We start from the raw sequence: 17070 nt of genomic DNA, 5'->3' as shown, positions 1-17070 counted from the left end.
TCACCACATTCGTTACCTGTCCAGCATACCATTTGCATTGGCCAGCATACACCAACACTTCCCAGAAACATCAACTTATACATTATTTTGCAGAAAATGGTATTATTATTGACTGTAAAGAAATTTTTCCCCCAAAAGGGTTATAGAATTCTTTTTAACTTTTACGGTTTCCACATTTTCCATCATTACCTAGATGAAGTCTGCAATAACAAACAGCAAATATTTACCATTTAATAAATATACAGATGTACACAGGTGACATCCCTACATACTGTAGCTAATTTGGCACCCACCTGTCAATTGTAGCTAGTATCATTGAGTCTACTATTTAAACAATTTTCAGAGGGGAGGACCGGATTATCATATCCTAAACTCCACTAGAATGCTTGGTCCTATTTTGTAATGTCAGCAATAACAACTATTTTGCACCCCTTCAAATGGTACCCACCCGCTCCCACCCCCTCCCCATGCACCTTTGAGCTGGATCTGCCAATGTTGAAGATTGCTTCCACTGGCCCAGCTAAGCAACAGTAGTACCCTATACTAGTAGTACTATAAATACTAGTTTAAATATCCTTCTTTATCTATTCATCATTATGCCTTGGCTATTATAATGTGAAAAACAAGTATTACATGGTTTGTACAAATACTCCTTGTCACATATGAATTAAATGATTTACTTTGTAAGATTGTTATTATTTAAGCTTATGGCCTAAACTTACATTTAAGTATAAGGCCTACTGTAGATGTTATGGTATACAGCAGCTCAGCAAATTGTTCAGCTTTATCCTTAAGTTTCATAATGATAAATATCTGTATACATATCACTAAAGCTCTGAAGCAAATCGGAATGAAAACATGGTCATGCATGATGCACCACTCTGTGTATATTATTACTGTTGACACCATCGAGTAAACCTGGAGGTTTCATCACACAGTAAATCCGCGTACCAGTCAAAGAGGGTCATGTACTGTAATGTGTTCCAGGGTGGTACTAATAATCTGATATACGGCATTAATCTCCACATTGCCCATTGTGATTTACTAACTAGTACAGTAAATGTATATTTGGGCTTCTAGCAGCAGACAACACACAGTTACCTAGCAATGTCGTACCTTAACATTATAGTTATAGTCGTTGACCAACATTTATAGGTTAGATCACCAGAAACGTTCCACGGTCCTACTACTTAGCTAACATCTTCCCAAAGTACTGGTAGCTTTTCTTGACAACCATCAAGTTACCATCAACAGTTAAACTGCTCTGACATAGGGTGTTATAGATTCACACTGATTCCATACATATAGAGCGACAGACGACACTGAACGGTGTTCAGTTTTCCAAAGTGACGTTGACATACTATGCTGTAGACCGATGTGATAGAAACATGAGCTACTGTGCTACAAAACTCGTCTAGGCCTATTCCAATTGTGTGTAATTAACTTTACAATTCTCAATATGATATTGGGAAATATCAAATTGGTACCGCCATGGAAGCTGGAACACATCACATGACAGTCCATGCATGGTACCCACGTGCCCTTTGATGTAGTTCTTCTAGCCTATAAATAGGCTTTCTATGGTTGTGACAAATAGCTTGATTCTGCTATAGCTTAGACAATTACAGCATTACTTTCTAATGTACTGTATACTGTGATGGCATCCTGTTCAATGTTATGTCAGAAAAAAATTCACTAAACGGTTTTTTTACTTCTTCAGTACTAAATGATGGAAAATTGTAGTGTTAATGATGTCAGTTCTAGAAAAATCCAAGTAATTTGATGTTCCCAGTAACATTCATACCCAAATATGTAGAATATCATTTTAGACTTGTCACAAGTCATCAAAAGATGAATACATGTTGGTCACATGACACCAAAAGTTAAGAAGCATTCTGTTGTAGGATCTTAGTGTATTCTAGCACACTGAAATCAACCAATTGAATCATTCAGTTGAAACTAGTGCTGTTTTACAATATGTTGGATTCACAAAAGTGATGTCCGAAACACATGGTGATGTCCGAAACATACTTTTAAGGTTATTTTGCTATAATATTTGATAAAGATGGAAAAAGTTTTGAGTAGTGCAGTATGTATGTTTGTAACAATAGAACTTGTCATAATATATGAAGTGCTCATCTATTGTGTCTTTTTTTCAAGCAATATAAAGCAATATTAATTAAAACTTGTTTCGGACATCACTGGTGTTTCGGACATCACACACATGGACGGAAAAATTGAAATGTTTATAAAATCAAAACGGATGAGTGGAAATGTGTCATGTACATACTGTAGTTGAGGGAGTACTTATGCTTTAATTAGAGTAACAAAATAGTCTTGTGGGTTTTAACATACTTCATATATTAGTTGCTTCATGTTTCGGACATCACCAAAATGTGGACGGAAACATTTTGCATGTTGTTTAACTTTATCGTGTAGTAAAATGTGGCTGAATAGACATGCATCTGATATATATTTTATTTGATACAACTATGACAGTATCGAAAAAGCACACCACTTTCAACATTTGTTATTTCACCCCAAACTACGCCACTCACAAATTGGTGTATAAATGTGGACGGAAAAAGTGATGTCCGAAACACTGGTCCGGTTTTGCAATAATTCGCAATTTCATGGATGAAATTTTCTGAAATATTTATGAGAGGGAACCTATAGCCACAAAGTTCAATCCTGACAAAATTTGGAGCAATCCACTTTTGGAGTTGAGAATAGCTCGAAGTACAAATAGTGCAGTTTGAAAACGGCAACATTTTCCGTCCACATTTCGGCACCTCTGGGAGTATAGCATATATATATGCATATCTCAGGAAATTGTCTATGCTATGGTAGGTACAGCTAGGTGGACTCTCTCCATGGGGATAATATTTGTATCTCTAGAATCTCTAATTATTTTGTCACAATGCTCCAAATGCCATTTATGCTAATTTGGGCGCTTTAACGTGAACAGACCCTTATGTAAATGGACCTTTTTCGCACTTATGAATTAACCATTGGAAAAAGAAAGAAAAAAAGGGAAACAAAAACAGGTCACCCAAAAAAAAAAAAAAATAGGCAAATTACACTAAAGTTACAAATTTGTACAAATGGAAATAAAAAAATTTCCTATTATGATACTACTATGTGGAAGCATGTACACAATTTCACTCAATGATATGCACTGTATTACTGTACCTTGACAGAACATTAACTTAATTAACTTTTGGGTACACTGTGCATGCATATCAAACAGTGTACACTAATGCAGGTAAGACTGTATATACAGTACTGTAGTACTGTTGTACTGTAAGAACAACATTGGGTGCCGTAGTCAATGCAGCACAGTACAGGGCTCAGTACAGTTGTACATTACCAAGCATTTGTTACTGTACAGTTTACTATCTTGTTCTCTTCTACAATATATCAAGTGAACACAAATTCCCAGTTTTCAAATCACTGAACCGGCAAATACTATGACATGCAGTAAATCTATAGCAAAACTCCCATTCTCTTCGATGTTTCAAAACTTAAGCATGAAATTTTCATTCTTCAGAAATATGCCTCAATTGCCAAAAGGCTTTCTTGTTTACCGTACAATCTTCACTTTTATGATGCTTTTGTTACATTTTTGTTTACATTCTTTCGACTTTTTTATTGGCTTTCTGAACTTTTAATACTGTTTTTTTTTGTTCTTACTTCTGTTTGTACATACATACTTTTCCTTTCTTTTTTTGATGGATTCATATGAAAGCAAACATGAATATTAAAATAACAATTGCTGTTGCTATGTTGCTTGTTATTGTGGTTATTTACCATCCTTCGTCCAGGGTCAGTCACATGATTGAGGGGTCTGACTCAGATTACTAACTCAACATATATGACTTGAGTACTGTGAGTCATTACATTTTAAATTTGAATTACTAAGACTTCTTGAACTACATACACAGATCTGTCAAGACTGGTTAGTTCTGAGATGGTGACATGGACGTCAAGAATTTGATTGAAATCCTTATTTTTAAAATGACACATGTATTGTTAAAATGATACAGGTATGTTGACTGTTAGATTGTAGCTCTACCATTTTGTGATGGTACCAAAAAGTTAATGTGGCACAAATTTGTCAACACATTTTCTGTACATTTTTCCAACTGAACTGGTATAGTACATGTTTCAACATGCATTTCTAAATACTGAGGTTAAGATCAAGAATACTTTTACACAAATATATCAAGACAAACATTACATTCCTTTCCTAATTCCATTTTATACACACACACAAAAAAGACCTACAAAACTCATTTCATTTCAACATAATACCTTAGACACAGTACTGTACATTGTCAGAGAGGAGACAGTATATGAGAGAGAAGGGAGGTGAACTGGTGATGTAAATATCTTAGTTTTAATTCCTTGCCTAGATCAGGAATGGAATTTGTACACAGTACACAATCAACAGACACACTGGTGACTATTCATCTCTATGGTGGCATACTGTACATGTGTGTGTGTGTGTAATGAATCTTACGTAAATCTCAATCTCTACTACTCTAATCATCCTCTCTCATCCACTTCAGATGGCAGATTCTTGTACAAATATTATTGAAGATTAAGCTCTGTAAAGTGTGTTACCATCTGCACTTAGTATATTTAGAGTGCTACGTACATTAATGTCTTTATTCCCCCTGACTGAACACGTCCACAACAACTTCCTATAGCATTTCCACTGTACTTATTGCCTCTGCTTTACTTACTATATATTTACGATATATTGCTTAAATGTAATTATCTGCCCCGTCGTAGACTGGTTGTGTATACAGGTATGTCTGTACGTACAGTAAATATCAGGCTACATTACACTCGGAGAACAAAACCCATTTTTTCTGTTTTCAACGTATGTGTTAAAATAAAAGTAATTAAGTTGCAAAGCAAAGTTACATCATTGTCGGGTAAGGTACCAGGCAGATGTTATGGAACAACTCCCTGGTAACACTGACCGAACAATGAATTACAGAGAGCATAGTAGTAGTACTTACTTAGTAGTAGCAAAGATGTGAAATGAACTGTGTATATACTGTACTGTATATATCATTCAGCATCTGAAAACTTTTACGGTCTACTCTATGTTACCAGTATTCCAGTAATGACATTTGACATAAAATAAAAAACCCAAAACAACAAATTTCAGGCTGACATAAAGTTGAACTATTACAGTATGTACAGTACTTAAGTTATATACTGTATTGTTGAGAAAGTTTTCACAACTACTGTACCCTGTGCACTGAATACCTTCCTGGCTTCCTCTCTGCACCTGACTGAAAAAGTACAGTACTGAATAGCTGAAAGAAGCTTAAGACCTTTGATAAATTATGCAAAATTATGCAATAAATTATGCAAAACCATCCCACCAAGTCACTTCCTCTCACGGTCTCACCCCTCACACCAGGACCCACTCCCCTGCCCCTACCCTCGTTCCACCACCACTGCCTCCTTCCTGGCATATTAACCTACTGAATAATGAATATACTTTACATACTACATACCATTTCAATCGCTAAGTCATTGTGATACCTTTTGTAGGTACTTCATCTTTAGAACTAGAAACTTAAAAGTATCATGTTATTCAGAACATCACATTAAATGATACACAGTACACAGTAGACTAAAGAGACTATTCATACAGTAGCTTTGCTAACACTAATTTGCAAGTCAAACCTCAGTGAGGTCATATTAATTGTAAATTTATGACTGTAAATCTGTAATGTATGTGTTCATTATAATAAGGCCATCTTTTTACTTCTTTTATCACTAATATTACGGTCTATACTGTTAACTATTTACAGTTTATTGATACTAGTACTATTAATGCTGTATTCTTGGAACGTGAAACTTGTAAAAACTTTTACTACATGAGGCTATTTTGTGGCACCGTAACTTTGGTAATTAAAGAGAAAGGAGAAACAGGTTTTTTTGTCTACTTTTTCATATTTTAATGTTCCATATTTCATATTTCAATGTTCCATATTCCATATTTTAATGTTATTTCTATTCATGCAATAGCACTGCTACTTGTGATACCAAATATAAATTTACTGATATCAGCTGAGCTGGAAATCGAAAAACCTCACTTCACAATTGAAGTTCCATATTGTAATGTCATTTTTACTGATGCAATAGCACTGTTACTTGAGTAACTAAATATAAATTTACTGATCATATCAGCTGCTGGATATCTAAAACCCTCACTTCACAATTTAATAATACATTTACAATACACCACTGTACTTGTACAGTAAGTTTTCCTATCAATACCAGACTAAACAATGATACTGTACTGTATGTACTGGTAGTCTGGTACTGTACTACTGTAGGTAATATCTACCCAGGTTTCCTATTAAGAGTTTCTTGTTTGAGTTATTCAGTCTAATACTTCAGGTGGAATCAGAGAAAACCTTGATGTAACGACAGTACTGTACATGGAGGCTCCAAAATATCAGTTCAATGGTACAGTAGGTCCTACAACATTGTAAACACAGAATTTTCAAACTTGGACAGTTCTGTCTACATGAAATTTGAAACTACATGTGCCTTGACTAAAAGATCTATGCATCCAATCATCACAAGTAATTTATAAGCCAGGGAGGGGAAGGGGAAGGGGCAGAGGAAGGGGAAAGATAGGGTGGAAGAAGTGGAAATTTTAACATTTCCTCAACTTCAGATTATTACCTTCTTATCCAAGACTCATTTAACTGTACTGTACTGTACTGCACTGACTAACTGTACAGTACTAAATTATTCATTACAGTGCAGTACAGGACAGTATGTACAGTACAAAGGTGTCAGATGTGTACCATACAATAACATTACTAATGGTAACCATAAGCTGCCAAAGTTAAATCACAATTGTGTACACATACTGGCCAATGCACTGTTGAATCTATATTTAACACATGTATTCCAATTCCATACTGTTCTTGACAGGCGTGAAATTTACAAAGTTTCTGACTTCTACAGAAGGTCAGGACGTGTTCAAATATAGTGAACATTGATAAACAACTGCAGTCCTGCCAGCTTATTTTTATAATTATCCATGTGTATATATTTCATACAGTACATGTCACAATTCTATTTTAAACAAGTAGTAACTTAAACAATATTAGTATAAACTTTATATTGTACTCTTTGTCAAAGGTTACCAGGTCACTCTAGGCAGATTAGCCAGGTAGAAAGGATGCAGTTGTTGTGAGGAGAAAGAATAAGTGAAAGTGAATTTTTTTTTTTAATAAATCTGTACCTGGCAGAATATTTTATATTATTTATTTATTTATTCATTATTAGAATACTAGCAGTACATGCAAAATGTTTACTACCTTCAGAGTTTTCATTTTGCCATATTTGTATATTTACCCACCCACTTTGCATGTTGTTTTCTCTTGGATACCTTTCCCTGCCACTTTTTTAACTACAGCAATTACATTAGGATGCAATCTTTCAAAATTTGTTGATAATCTTCCCAGTCAATTTCTCCATCTGGACACGGAAAAGTTATGGTGCAGCAGTTGTGAGGAGATTGGTAAGTGAGAAAGCAAAATAAATTACAGATCTTACATAAAGTAATTTAATATCATTCAGTGACCAAACCAAATCATGATTAAGTTAATTTATCCAATGGTCAATGTGAACAGTATGTAGTTGATTCATATATTTTTCAAATGACATGAATTTTGAAACTTACAAAAGACCTCAAAGTACAAAGCTTTGCTTAAGATCTAGTAGCCCATGTCTTTCTTTGGGCATTTACAGCACTTGGCATGACACTTACCTGTCTCCATTAATATTGATCAGTACACACAGTTGAACTGTACACACCATGACCTTAGCTACTGTAGTTATAGATCTATCAGAATACAGCATACTACAGTATGGTGTGTTGCTCTTAAACCCTGAGCACTTCACTTCACCCTGTCAAACATCTACCCCTCCCCCCACCCCTAAAGGGCCTGATACCACATCCATTCAAAAGAAAACTCTTTCCAACCATATTATAGCTGGTGCTTCTAGACACTTTTGGGTGGCATGATCAGAAATTGAGCAATCACTAGGGATGTCCATTGCTAGGGAGAATACTGGTCAGCTATCATTCTCTACACGGTATAGAGCGAAGGTGCTTACTGCTTAGAAGATGTTGTGTGGATTATATCATAAGAAATTGAAATCAGTATGGCTTCTGGAAATATAACTATGAAGAAAATCCAACCTTCATATTTTGGGAAATAATTGTATAAAATGCTTTAAATAATGCAGTTGTGTTCTTGAAGCATTCTTTTGCTTCCAAAGATCTGTTATAAATGTTCTCAGGAAGCTAAATTTGTGGTCTGTTCAAACCCCAAAGGGTTTCTTAACATCTTGGTTTTTACTGGCTTTTGGCTGGTTTAGCATATTTTCTCCCAATTCTCCCTATTTCTTCTCCCATCTATTTTGGGAAAAGAAAAATTTGTACAGCTGCCTATGTTTGTAAAACACAGCCTGCTGGCAGGACTGGTTTTGGTGCTACAATATCATTGAAACCCAATGCATCCAATCCTGTAAACTTTGCAGCAACAGCAATGAACCCCCTCTGAGGGATTGCATCTTTGCAGGATGCCGCATAACCGTTATCCTAAATAGTGTGAAAAAATAGGGCCATGGGGTACCAGGGAGAAAATTGTTGGGCTGTTCCTCGCAATTACAGTGGTCATTAACAGGAACAGTACGCCCCTTTCTTCCTTCCATTTTGGCATTCTTGTTCCTTAATCAATTTCACAAGAATGGTCTTTGATCCACATAAGAGTAAACAGGGTACAATTGAAATGACTTACTTGCTGAGCCAGAAACATTCCGTTCCCTATCATTGGCTTTTTCATCTCCAGAATCATCCATTGTCTTATGTACATTCCTCAGCTTATTCTCAAGAACATCACAAATCTGGTGGTTTTGTTAATCGGTCTAGAGGTCCACTATTGGAAATGCAACCTGTCACCTACGTATGGTGGATTTTCAAATAACTTGTGTTCTTTGCTAAAGAGTTTTGAATGGGGTAGTTCCAAATTGCTACCAATGATGCAGCCCGGCAAGTATAAAGTTTACTTGCGTACGTCTAAATTGATATTGTAGGCCTTCTATTTCTCAGTGAAATGCTAACATGTATGAAAGAAATTATGCAAGAAGCGAAGCCTTATTTAGACTTGACTAGTGGCTGACAAAAGAAAGTTTTCATGCCACAAACTCATCATCTTAGCTTTCATAAAATCTTACCAATGGGCATACTCAGAGTAGAGTTCTTCTCTCTTGGTATACATACACTGGCAAATTGAAAATTACGAGTACAGCAGACCAGTTGTCTGTGGTTTAGCTATTTAATTCAAGTTAGAGTATTGTTAGACCTAATGCTATACTAATAATAAGTTACACTTAGGCTCCTAGTGCCTAACTTTGACTAATCTTGTCTCAGGCGAGTTCAGGTAGCACTTTTGACAAACTTACCAAGAGGCTAGATCTTCTAAACCAAATAGAATAGACTGAATACTGTCTGCAATGTCCAGTAATCTTAATTAAGTAAGGTTACTTTTGAACTGTAATGTCAAATCAACCAACTGAAAGGGAACAACGTAGGCCTAGCCTAGTAATAATATAACAACAACGCTGTCCTAACGTTAATCATCATCAGTAATGTTATTGACACTGGAGTGGTACTATCAAAGAAGGCTAGGTTGAGGTTTCGCAAAGGAGCAGGATCCACGAAGCAACAAAGAGAAAATTTGATACGTTTAAAATTCAAAACAAAGTATCATCTCGGTGGAAATAACTTGAATAGTACCCAAGTTGAAACAGAAGAGCGATCTTGTAAAATATGGATAATCCAACAATGTACATGCGAGGTGTTATATAACCCTATAGAAATTTTGTTCATATGTATACATTTGTCGCGTATCCCGCCCGCCAGCCTTACCATGTACAATGACGCGTAATGGTCAAAGATAGCAAACTTGTAATGTATACGTTTATCTTGAAAATGTAACTTCGTAGTTAAGGATAAAAGGACAAAGAATGGATGGCTTTGATATGATACAGTTACTATAATTGTCTTAGCAAAACTATAATGTTCATGACAAGTTTTATCAAAACCAAAAAGAGGGGGATACTGTTTGCTTAGGAATACGATATACATCGGGTGATTCCAGAACATTAAAGGACGCCCTCTAATTTGGGTGGAGTAGTTTTTTTTCCAATGGTTGTCTTTCTTTTTCACCGGGAAAGCTGCCCGAGCGAGAAGTTTCACATGAACCAAATTCCTGCTTTACTCCGAAAGTTGACTTAGTGAACTGTGATATAAAATAATTCTCAGGGCCAAGCTACTTTTTGACGATTGAAACGACAGAAAAATGTTTGAGGGAGAGAAGGCTGAAGAGGTGGGGTGGACAAGATGACCGAGGAGGGCGGGCGTGGTTGGGGACTTTGGAAGTAGGCTAGCTGGCAGGGGAAGATTAAGGCTGAAATGGTAGGAAAGAGAGAGACGGGAAGGATATTATTTTGCAGAAGGCCCATAACAGTTCATCACTTTTACCCTTAGATATGCTAAAAGGCTACTAATGGTCATTTAGGCTCAAATTTTATCAAGCATAAATTTGTCAATAGCTTTCTGTATGGCATTTTTACTTCACTGGGATATATTAACATTCAGAAAAGTACTTACCATTGGAGCCTTCAGCACTGTTGTAACAATAAGGATATGTGTATATCAGTGACTGAGCTATCTGCGAGGGGTAGGGGGGGGGCAGTGGGGCAAGGGCGTGCAGAACTGGTTTGCTTTGTGGTTCATCCAAAGACGAATATTATAGATGATTTATGTATGGTGCTTCAGGAAAGGCAAAGTGATCAATTACGTCTATTTTGGCTTCGGATTTTTATGTCCGTATGTCGACTATATATTCTCGACATATTTTCTTTCGAAATTTCTGAGTTTCTCTATCACAATCTCTGGCAACTAGGCTTTATAGCCAAAAATAACCGTGATTTTTTTGGATGTATAAAACAAATATCACCAAATTTGAAGAAGAAAAAAATAATAATAATAATCATATAGGCATTCAAGGAGGTGATGTCTGACCTAATGATGCAGAAAAATCCATCATTTTTCCATCATCTTCAGCCTTCGGAATACGTACCCTCTTAATGCAGGGTTTTTTTCCTTCAAGTTTTTGCATAAGTTTGCAAGGCGCATCGCAAAAAAAATATCGTCCACAAAAATTCACAATTCATCATCCCACCCACTGAATGGAATTAATTCATGACATGCTATTTCTTGTTTAAGAAAACAAAAATCAAGAAAATATCGCAGATGTTCCGAGAAAGCCCTATGACTCCTTCCGAGAATGGCTGCGTACTGGGTAGACCATGTGATCAAATTTTGCGGGGGAACAGTGCAATATGACCTTGTTACAAATGACTTTTCTACAAGGAAGTGGTTTGCACGTCATAACAACACTAGCTTATGCTAGAATATTGTTACATGTTATGGTGGTTTATACTCCTCCAATTGCAAAAGGTACTATAATTATAACACATTGACACTGATTTTTTTTTAATACTACTTTGTCTCAATATAAGTGTTTGTTTACAAAATATTTCTTTTGCAAGAACCTGTATAAACACAGAGTCTATTTCGAGTATCATGAGTATACAAAATGCAGTAGGAAAATAAACATCATTATAAGAAAAACCTCTGATAAAAGCACAATAGTTTAGAATGTTTTGTTAATAGATAATCTTAAGTGAGAATTATTAATTGATGAAATTGTTGAGGTTTAAATGAAACTTTTTAAATGTCAAAAACAGACATAGGTGTTTGATAATGGCATCGTCAGCAAACATGTTCAAATTTTGCTAAAGTATTACTCCCAAAATCACAAAAGGAAGACATGTGCAAACAATTTTACATATACCACTGCACTTCTGTAACTATAGTCCTTTTCTTCTGTAATGGGATATTCAACTAGCAATAGGAAAGACTAATGATGGATTGCCATTTATTGGTGGTATGATAGGCGTAGGGAGCCTAATTTGATTTGGGGGGCTGTAACGATTTGCCCGAAAAATATAACCAAACTTTTTCGCACGCTCAGCGCACATTCAACATGTTAATGTGCATATCATATAGGCATTCATCGGTTATTACATCACATGCCAATAACATACAATCATTTTCTGTGTTATTACCCTACAATATTGGTTAGAATTTTTGGGGAAGTGGTTACAATAATAATGATAAGTTTAACCATTGAAAAACACATTGCAAATTATTTTTCTTTCAGTAGGTGCCTGAAAAATTCTCAGCATATTGCCCAAATTTTCACAAAAATTTTTGGTTGGGGGGGCTGCAGCCCCCAGCCTCTTACGCCTATGGGTGGTATGTTCTGCTTCTGTGGCAACCTTCTTACAATTGTGACAAGATTATTCTCTACTTTCTTTACTTCCACGGTCGCCAAGTTTCGAAATCATGTTCGTGGTGGACACTCGCAGCTTCTAATCTACAACCTTGATACCAGGTCGTTTCCGAAAGTTCCTTTGCCGTAAGCAGACCTCTTTTTAACAGATGATATTGCTTGATGACGTCACAGAAAGAAGACGGAACGAGGGGAGGAAAGACCATCTCTATCTCGCCATGTTTTCTCCATTCAAAATATTTCTGATAGAGAATGTCGTTCCTGTCTAACAGAAGTAAATAATTTGCGAGAGATTCTATGGACTCAAAATCGGAGACGTGTATGAACGACCGAGGCGGTGCTAATCTCTCGTAGTCCTCTTTCTTCGCACCGTAAACCACGGGTACCGCTCCCTGGATCAACCCTGTGTCCCAGAATTTCTCTGTCATATAATCACTACATTCAGCATTTTCTAAAGATAGATAAAATTTGTATTCCCCCATGAGATGCTGGCATTTCTCTGACATTCTCGGCAGGCAACTTAAATTTCCACACTTCCCGTACGTGTCCACTTGTATGTATTTCTGTAATTCGTAAATAAGTCCCATTCGTGGCCAGAAGACCTGTTTCACGCAGTTGCTACCCATCCAAGCTATCAATTTACTCTTGTTTCCTGTTATGGTTTCCATGGCAATTCTTTTGGATTTTCCATCTGGAAACTTCCTGTATCTGCCATAAGGTATCACTGTGTCTGAGGATTCAAGATAGGACCATACCGCATGCACAGGTTGACGGCCGATGTCTGGTATCCACTCCCGCATGCGCAAAGGCGTCTCGACGCCATAAAAAACAAAGAGTTGATTGGTTGAAGTTTTGGAACGCATGACCTTGGTTTTAATTTTAAGAGAGTAAGGTGACATACCGAGTACGATAATATCTTTTCCGGTTAATTCATTCATATTGGAAGATAGCACAACACGGACATTACTTTCACATGGTATGTCTGTGCCCCCTTCATCTAAAACGACATCAGGTGTTGTTCTCAGATAAGGACATGTCACATGTAAAGAATGCGATGTCTTATCCACTGCTTTAAAATTATTAACTAAAACGTTCAATTCTTGCCATTGTCTTATGACTTTTATCCCACCAAAGACTAATATGTTAAAAGATCCAGTACTTTCATTATTACAAAAGTACGTCCGGGAAACTGCTCTGCTGATATTGGCAGCCTGAGTGTGTGTGAGCAAGTCATCAAAATCTCTTCTATCAGAGCCCCAACGTTCTTCCGGTGACAAGTGTCCAACTTCATTGTGTTCTATGTGACTTGTCTGTGTCTTTACCTTCATTGTGTCCATCATTCCAATTATTTGAAACCCCAAAGTTATGACTGTCACAGCCACTAGGAACTCGTACAAGTAACAGGTATGAAGTCTGTTCATCTGAGGAGTAGGCAGAAAATAAAAGTAATAAAATAAATCATATAAGGTAAGTAAACTATTTTCGATTCATTTTTTTTTTTTTTTGGTAACATCAAAACTGTCAAAACTTGTATAGTCAATGGCTTTTAGACTGTACTGATTAATGAATATACTGTACACTAATTGCCTTCGGTGGGAGTCCAAAATTTGGGGTAATTCTGGGTTGTGGGGTTCCTTTTAATTCACTTGTCTATAAACTGTAGCACTACTTAAACCTTACCACTTGGTGTGTAAATTCATCTTAATGGTATACGATAAATTCACTATGGTAAGGAATTAAATGTTCATTGAAAGGATAGCGGTGATGACGATCTTGCTGATTTTACTCAGTGGGTCTGTTCAATCCTTCAGCAATGTGATTTCATCAATGGTTTGACCAGATTCCGCCAGAATAGAACAGACTTATTCTTTTAACGGTCAAACTGCCCAAAGCAAGGGAAAATTTCACTAACTTTGAGCATGCATTGAAGTGTAATTTATAATTATGCTCAATGGGTGGAATAATCCACTTAAGTTGTCTCAAAATACAAAATCGATGTTTCCTTGTTTCAGTGCATGGCAATTTTGGCCGTTTCTATTCAGGCTTAGTGGATTAACATTGCTATTGAAAAAGTGGTTAAAATTTCACTTGTGACCATAGCAACTACAGTACACTTTCTGTCAGTACAGCTTCATACAATATGTATGAGTAATAACACAGTATTACCAGATTTTAGGGTACACACAAAGTTACCATACACCACCATACAACAAACAGGTCTGTTCAGTTGAGATCATTCTTAATGCTGTTTCCGTACCTAAAGTAATGCTTTAAAAGCAAATCTGATCAGCTTTACACTTGTTAAGTAGGGCCACCTTACACTTACAGTGCTAAGTGCAAAGTCATATTGCTTTCATGGAGGTTATAGTAAAAGCCATTTGAGGTCAACATAGGTCAAAGTCTGAAAACATTATAGAAATTAACTTCATCTTTCTATTAGTATTAAGCCTCACCTTTATTTGACTTAGGAGGAGTGCTTTTTTTGGTGGGGGTGGGGGGGGGTAGGAGGAAGCAGCATTCAATGAAAGTCCATTTATGAAGATAATAGAAACTCTCTGACACAGGCCTCCTTTGACAAGTGCCTACTCTGTATTTGACCGCAGGTTAGGCAGGGGTAGGGAGATTTGGCAAAACCTGTACACATGCTTACACTACAGTCACAACTCCTAGACAGTGAAGCCATCGTCCAGACTCCCAAAACTAGCGTGAGCATAAGACTAGGGTCCCTGATTGCCATCACAGGCACTCCAACTCCAAGTTTTCGAAGCGTACATACTGTTTGGCTCTCATGTCAGTTGACCACAGTGAAATATGTCCAAATGTCCAAATGACTGGCGAGTAGCATTGCACCTAGAGCATATTATATTGTGCTAGGAATTTGGGCCTAACTTTAGAATCCGTACCATATGAATGGGAAAGCTTACTCCGAATCGGCAGAATAAGGTTAGGGGTTAGGAAGTAGGGTTAGGGAGTAGGGTTAGGAAGTAGGGTTAGGGGTTAGGAAGTAGGGTCGAATGGTACGGATTCTAAATTAGTACCAGATTTTGTGAGCAACTATTAAATATCATTTTACTTACCACAGAAAATCTAGATGAAGATTTTGCCATACCTGAGTCGCATTTTCTGTAGCTATGGACTGTTACTGTGTTAGGCCAACTTTAATTTAACTTGTTTCACTCAGCCCAAGACTACACGATTACTAAACTAGACTTTGGCCTACATCTGAAGTAAATCCCACTGCATATTCCGTGAATGCAATGACGTTAAGCCAAATTACACACAACACTAAATCTCGAAAAGAATCTTTGTGATAATACGAATGTTTCCTTTGCCTTGTCAGTGCACATCACCCACTACAGTGAAAATTGACAACACTTTGTGGGTTATTGTGCTACCAGATTCGCGATATATTATGCAACGTAAACAAGTCTGTTCATTTGCCCTATGGCAAGCCGTTTTAACTTTTACCTCCTTATTCTGCGAGAAACAACACTGTTAGCAAACTGCTTATCCACTAAAGTGCCTGTGTAAGAGAATGTGTAAAAGTAATTTGGCCTGACCTTTGGATCCTAGCAGGATCTTCTTCAGAGGCTGAATGACGGAATGTAAATGTTTATCGTACGACTAATATATTATGATATATGCTTCCATTTAAATGCTAATATGATTGGACGTATATTAATTATATGGGCAAAAAGTGTGTTGAAGAAACTCCACGAGGATGTCGCGAGGAAAATAGTAATGTTCAACCTTCGCGCATGCAGGGATATACAATAAGGGTGATGTGTAAAGAGAATAGTAAAGTACCGAGATTTAAGACAATTTAGGATGGTATTTTTATACTCACTTTTCTACAAACATGTGATAACGGTCTTGTAATATATCCCCGCAAAAGCGACAAGGGTTTCATGACTGGAAACTATCCAGGGAGGTGAAATGAGTCAACTGAACATTGAAGACACTAGCTGGCAGTTCTACTCTGTCGTAGCCCGGCTTGATGAATGACGATAACGTTAAATCGGTATTACCCATGAAGCAGATGTAAACCTGGTAATTGCGATACCGTAGTCCCCAATATCTAACAGCTGTCAAATGAAACCATTTCTTACAAAATGAGCATGTTCAACATGCAGACGGCTATCGCCAACAGTACTACTCCTACTGCCATGATAGATATAGAATACCAGACTTTCATTGCCACAAGTTGCAGAAAAAGACCGGGTTTACAACTCTATATGGGAAAGACAATACCTGTTGATATGCATTACCGCGTTCGTAAAGATTGATATAAGAGATCGCGTTTACGACATTGTGTGATATCGATATAGCATGATATGCATATGTAGTGTCGAAAAACTATGAACAGGCAATGAACCGTGGTATGGCCACGGTTCTTTGTACGAGTATAGGCGTTATCGACCAATTCTTATTTTTGTTTATATTGAAGTTGAAAGTCGGTTTCAATGGACTAGGTGGACTGGGAAAAGAATAGGCATACATATTTTGGTCCAGTCGAGTGCTCCTGCAGGCGGCCATGGAGGAATCCTATAAATTGGGTGACTGATTGTCGTAAAAAGTATATCTGCTTAACATA

The 17070-nt window shown here is 36.8% G+C and overlaps 2 protein-coding genes across 11 annotated transcripts in view; both read right to left on the bottom strand.

Moving 5' to 3' along the window:
- LOC139966961 (phosphatidylinositol 4-phosphate 5-kinase type-1 alpha-like) overlaps nt 1-9965 on the bottom strand; it is a 52653-nt gene extending 42688 nt beyond the window's left edge. For 6 of the 9 annotated variants that reach the window (XM_071970474.1, XM_071970477.1, XM_071970475.1 and 3 more), the window contains exon 1: nt 8853-9964. In XM_071970474.1, the coding sequence (XP_071826575.1) occupies nt 8853-8913 (61 nt within the window). In that variant the 5' untranslated portion in view covers nt 8914-9964. Of the gene's footprint in view, nt 1-8852 lie in introns of all 9 variants that reach the window. The other 3 variants (XM_071970472.1, XM_071970476.1, XM_071970473.1) reach the window with 1 other exon arrangement.
- A 2403-nt stretch (nt 9966-12368) lies between these two features.
- LOC139966959 (alpha-(1,3)-fucosyltransferase 7-like) lies at nt 12369-16764 on the bottom strand. Of its 2 annotated transcripts, none has more exons than XM_071970466.1 (2): nt 16324-16764; nt 12369-13897 (listed from the first exon to the last, which is right to left on the bottom strand). In XM_071970466.1, exons 1-2 carry the CDS (start codon nt 16384-16386, stop codon nt 12500-12502), a joined length of 1461 nt encoding a protein of 486 aa, XP_071826567.1. In that variant the 5' UTR covers nt 16387-16764; the 3' UTR covers nt 12369-12499. The 2 variants fall into 2 exon arrangements, with proteins under 2 accessions (XP_071826567.1, XP_071826568.1); XM_071970467.1 differs by lacking the exon at nt 16324-16764 and adding an exon at nt 15554-15931.
- Between the last annotated feature and the right edge of the window lie 306 nt (nt 16765-17070).

Source organism: Apostichopus japonicus, chromosome 4, assembly GCF_037975245.1.
Source record: "Apostichopus japonicus isolate 1M-3 chromosome 4, ASM3797524v1, whole genome shotgun sequence".
In the NCBI taxonomy this organism is placed as follows: domain Eukaryota; kingdom Metazoa; phylum Echinodermata; class Holothuroidea; order Aspidochirotida; family Stichopodidae; genus Apostichopus; species Apostichopus japonicus.
The sequence above is the reverse complement of the archived record's forward strand: the minus strand, read 5'-3'. Positions and strand labels throughout refer to the sequence as shown.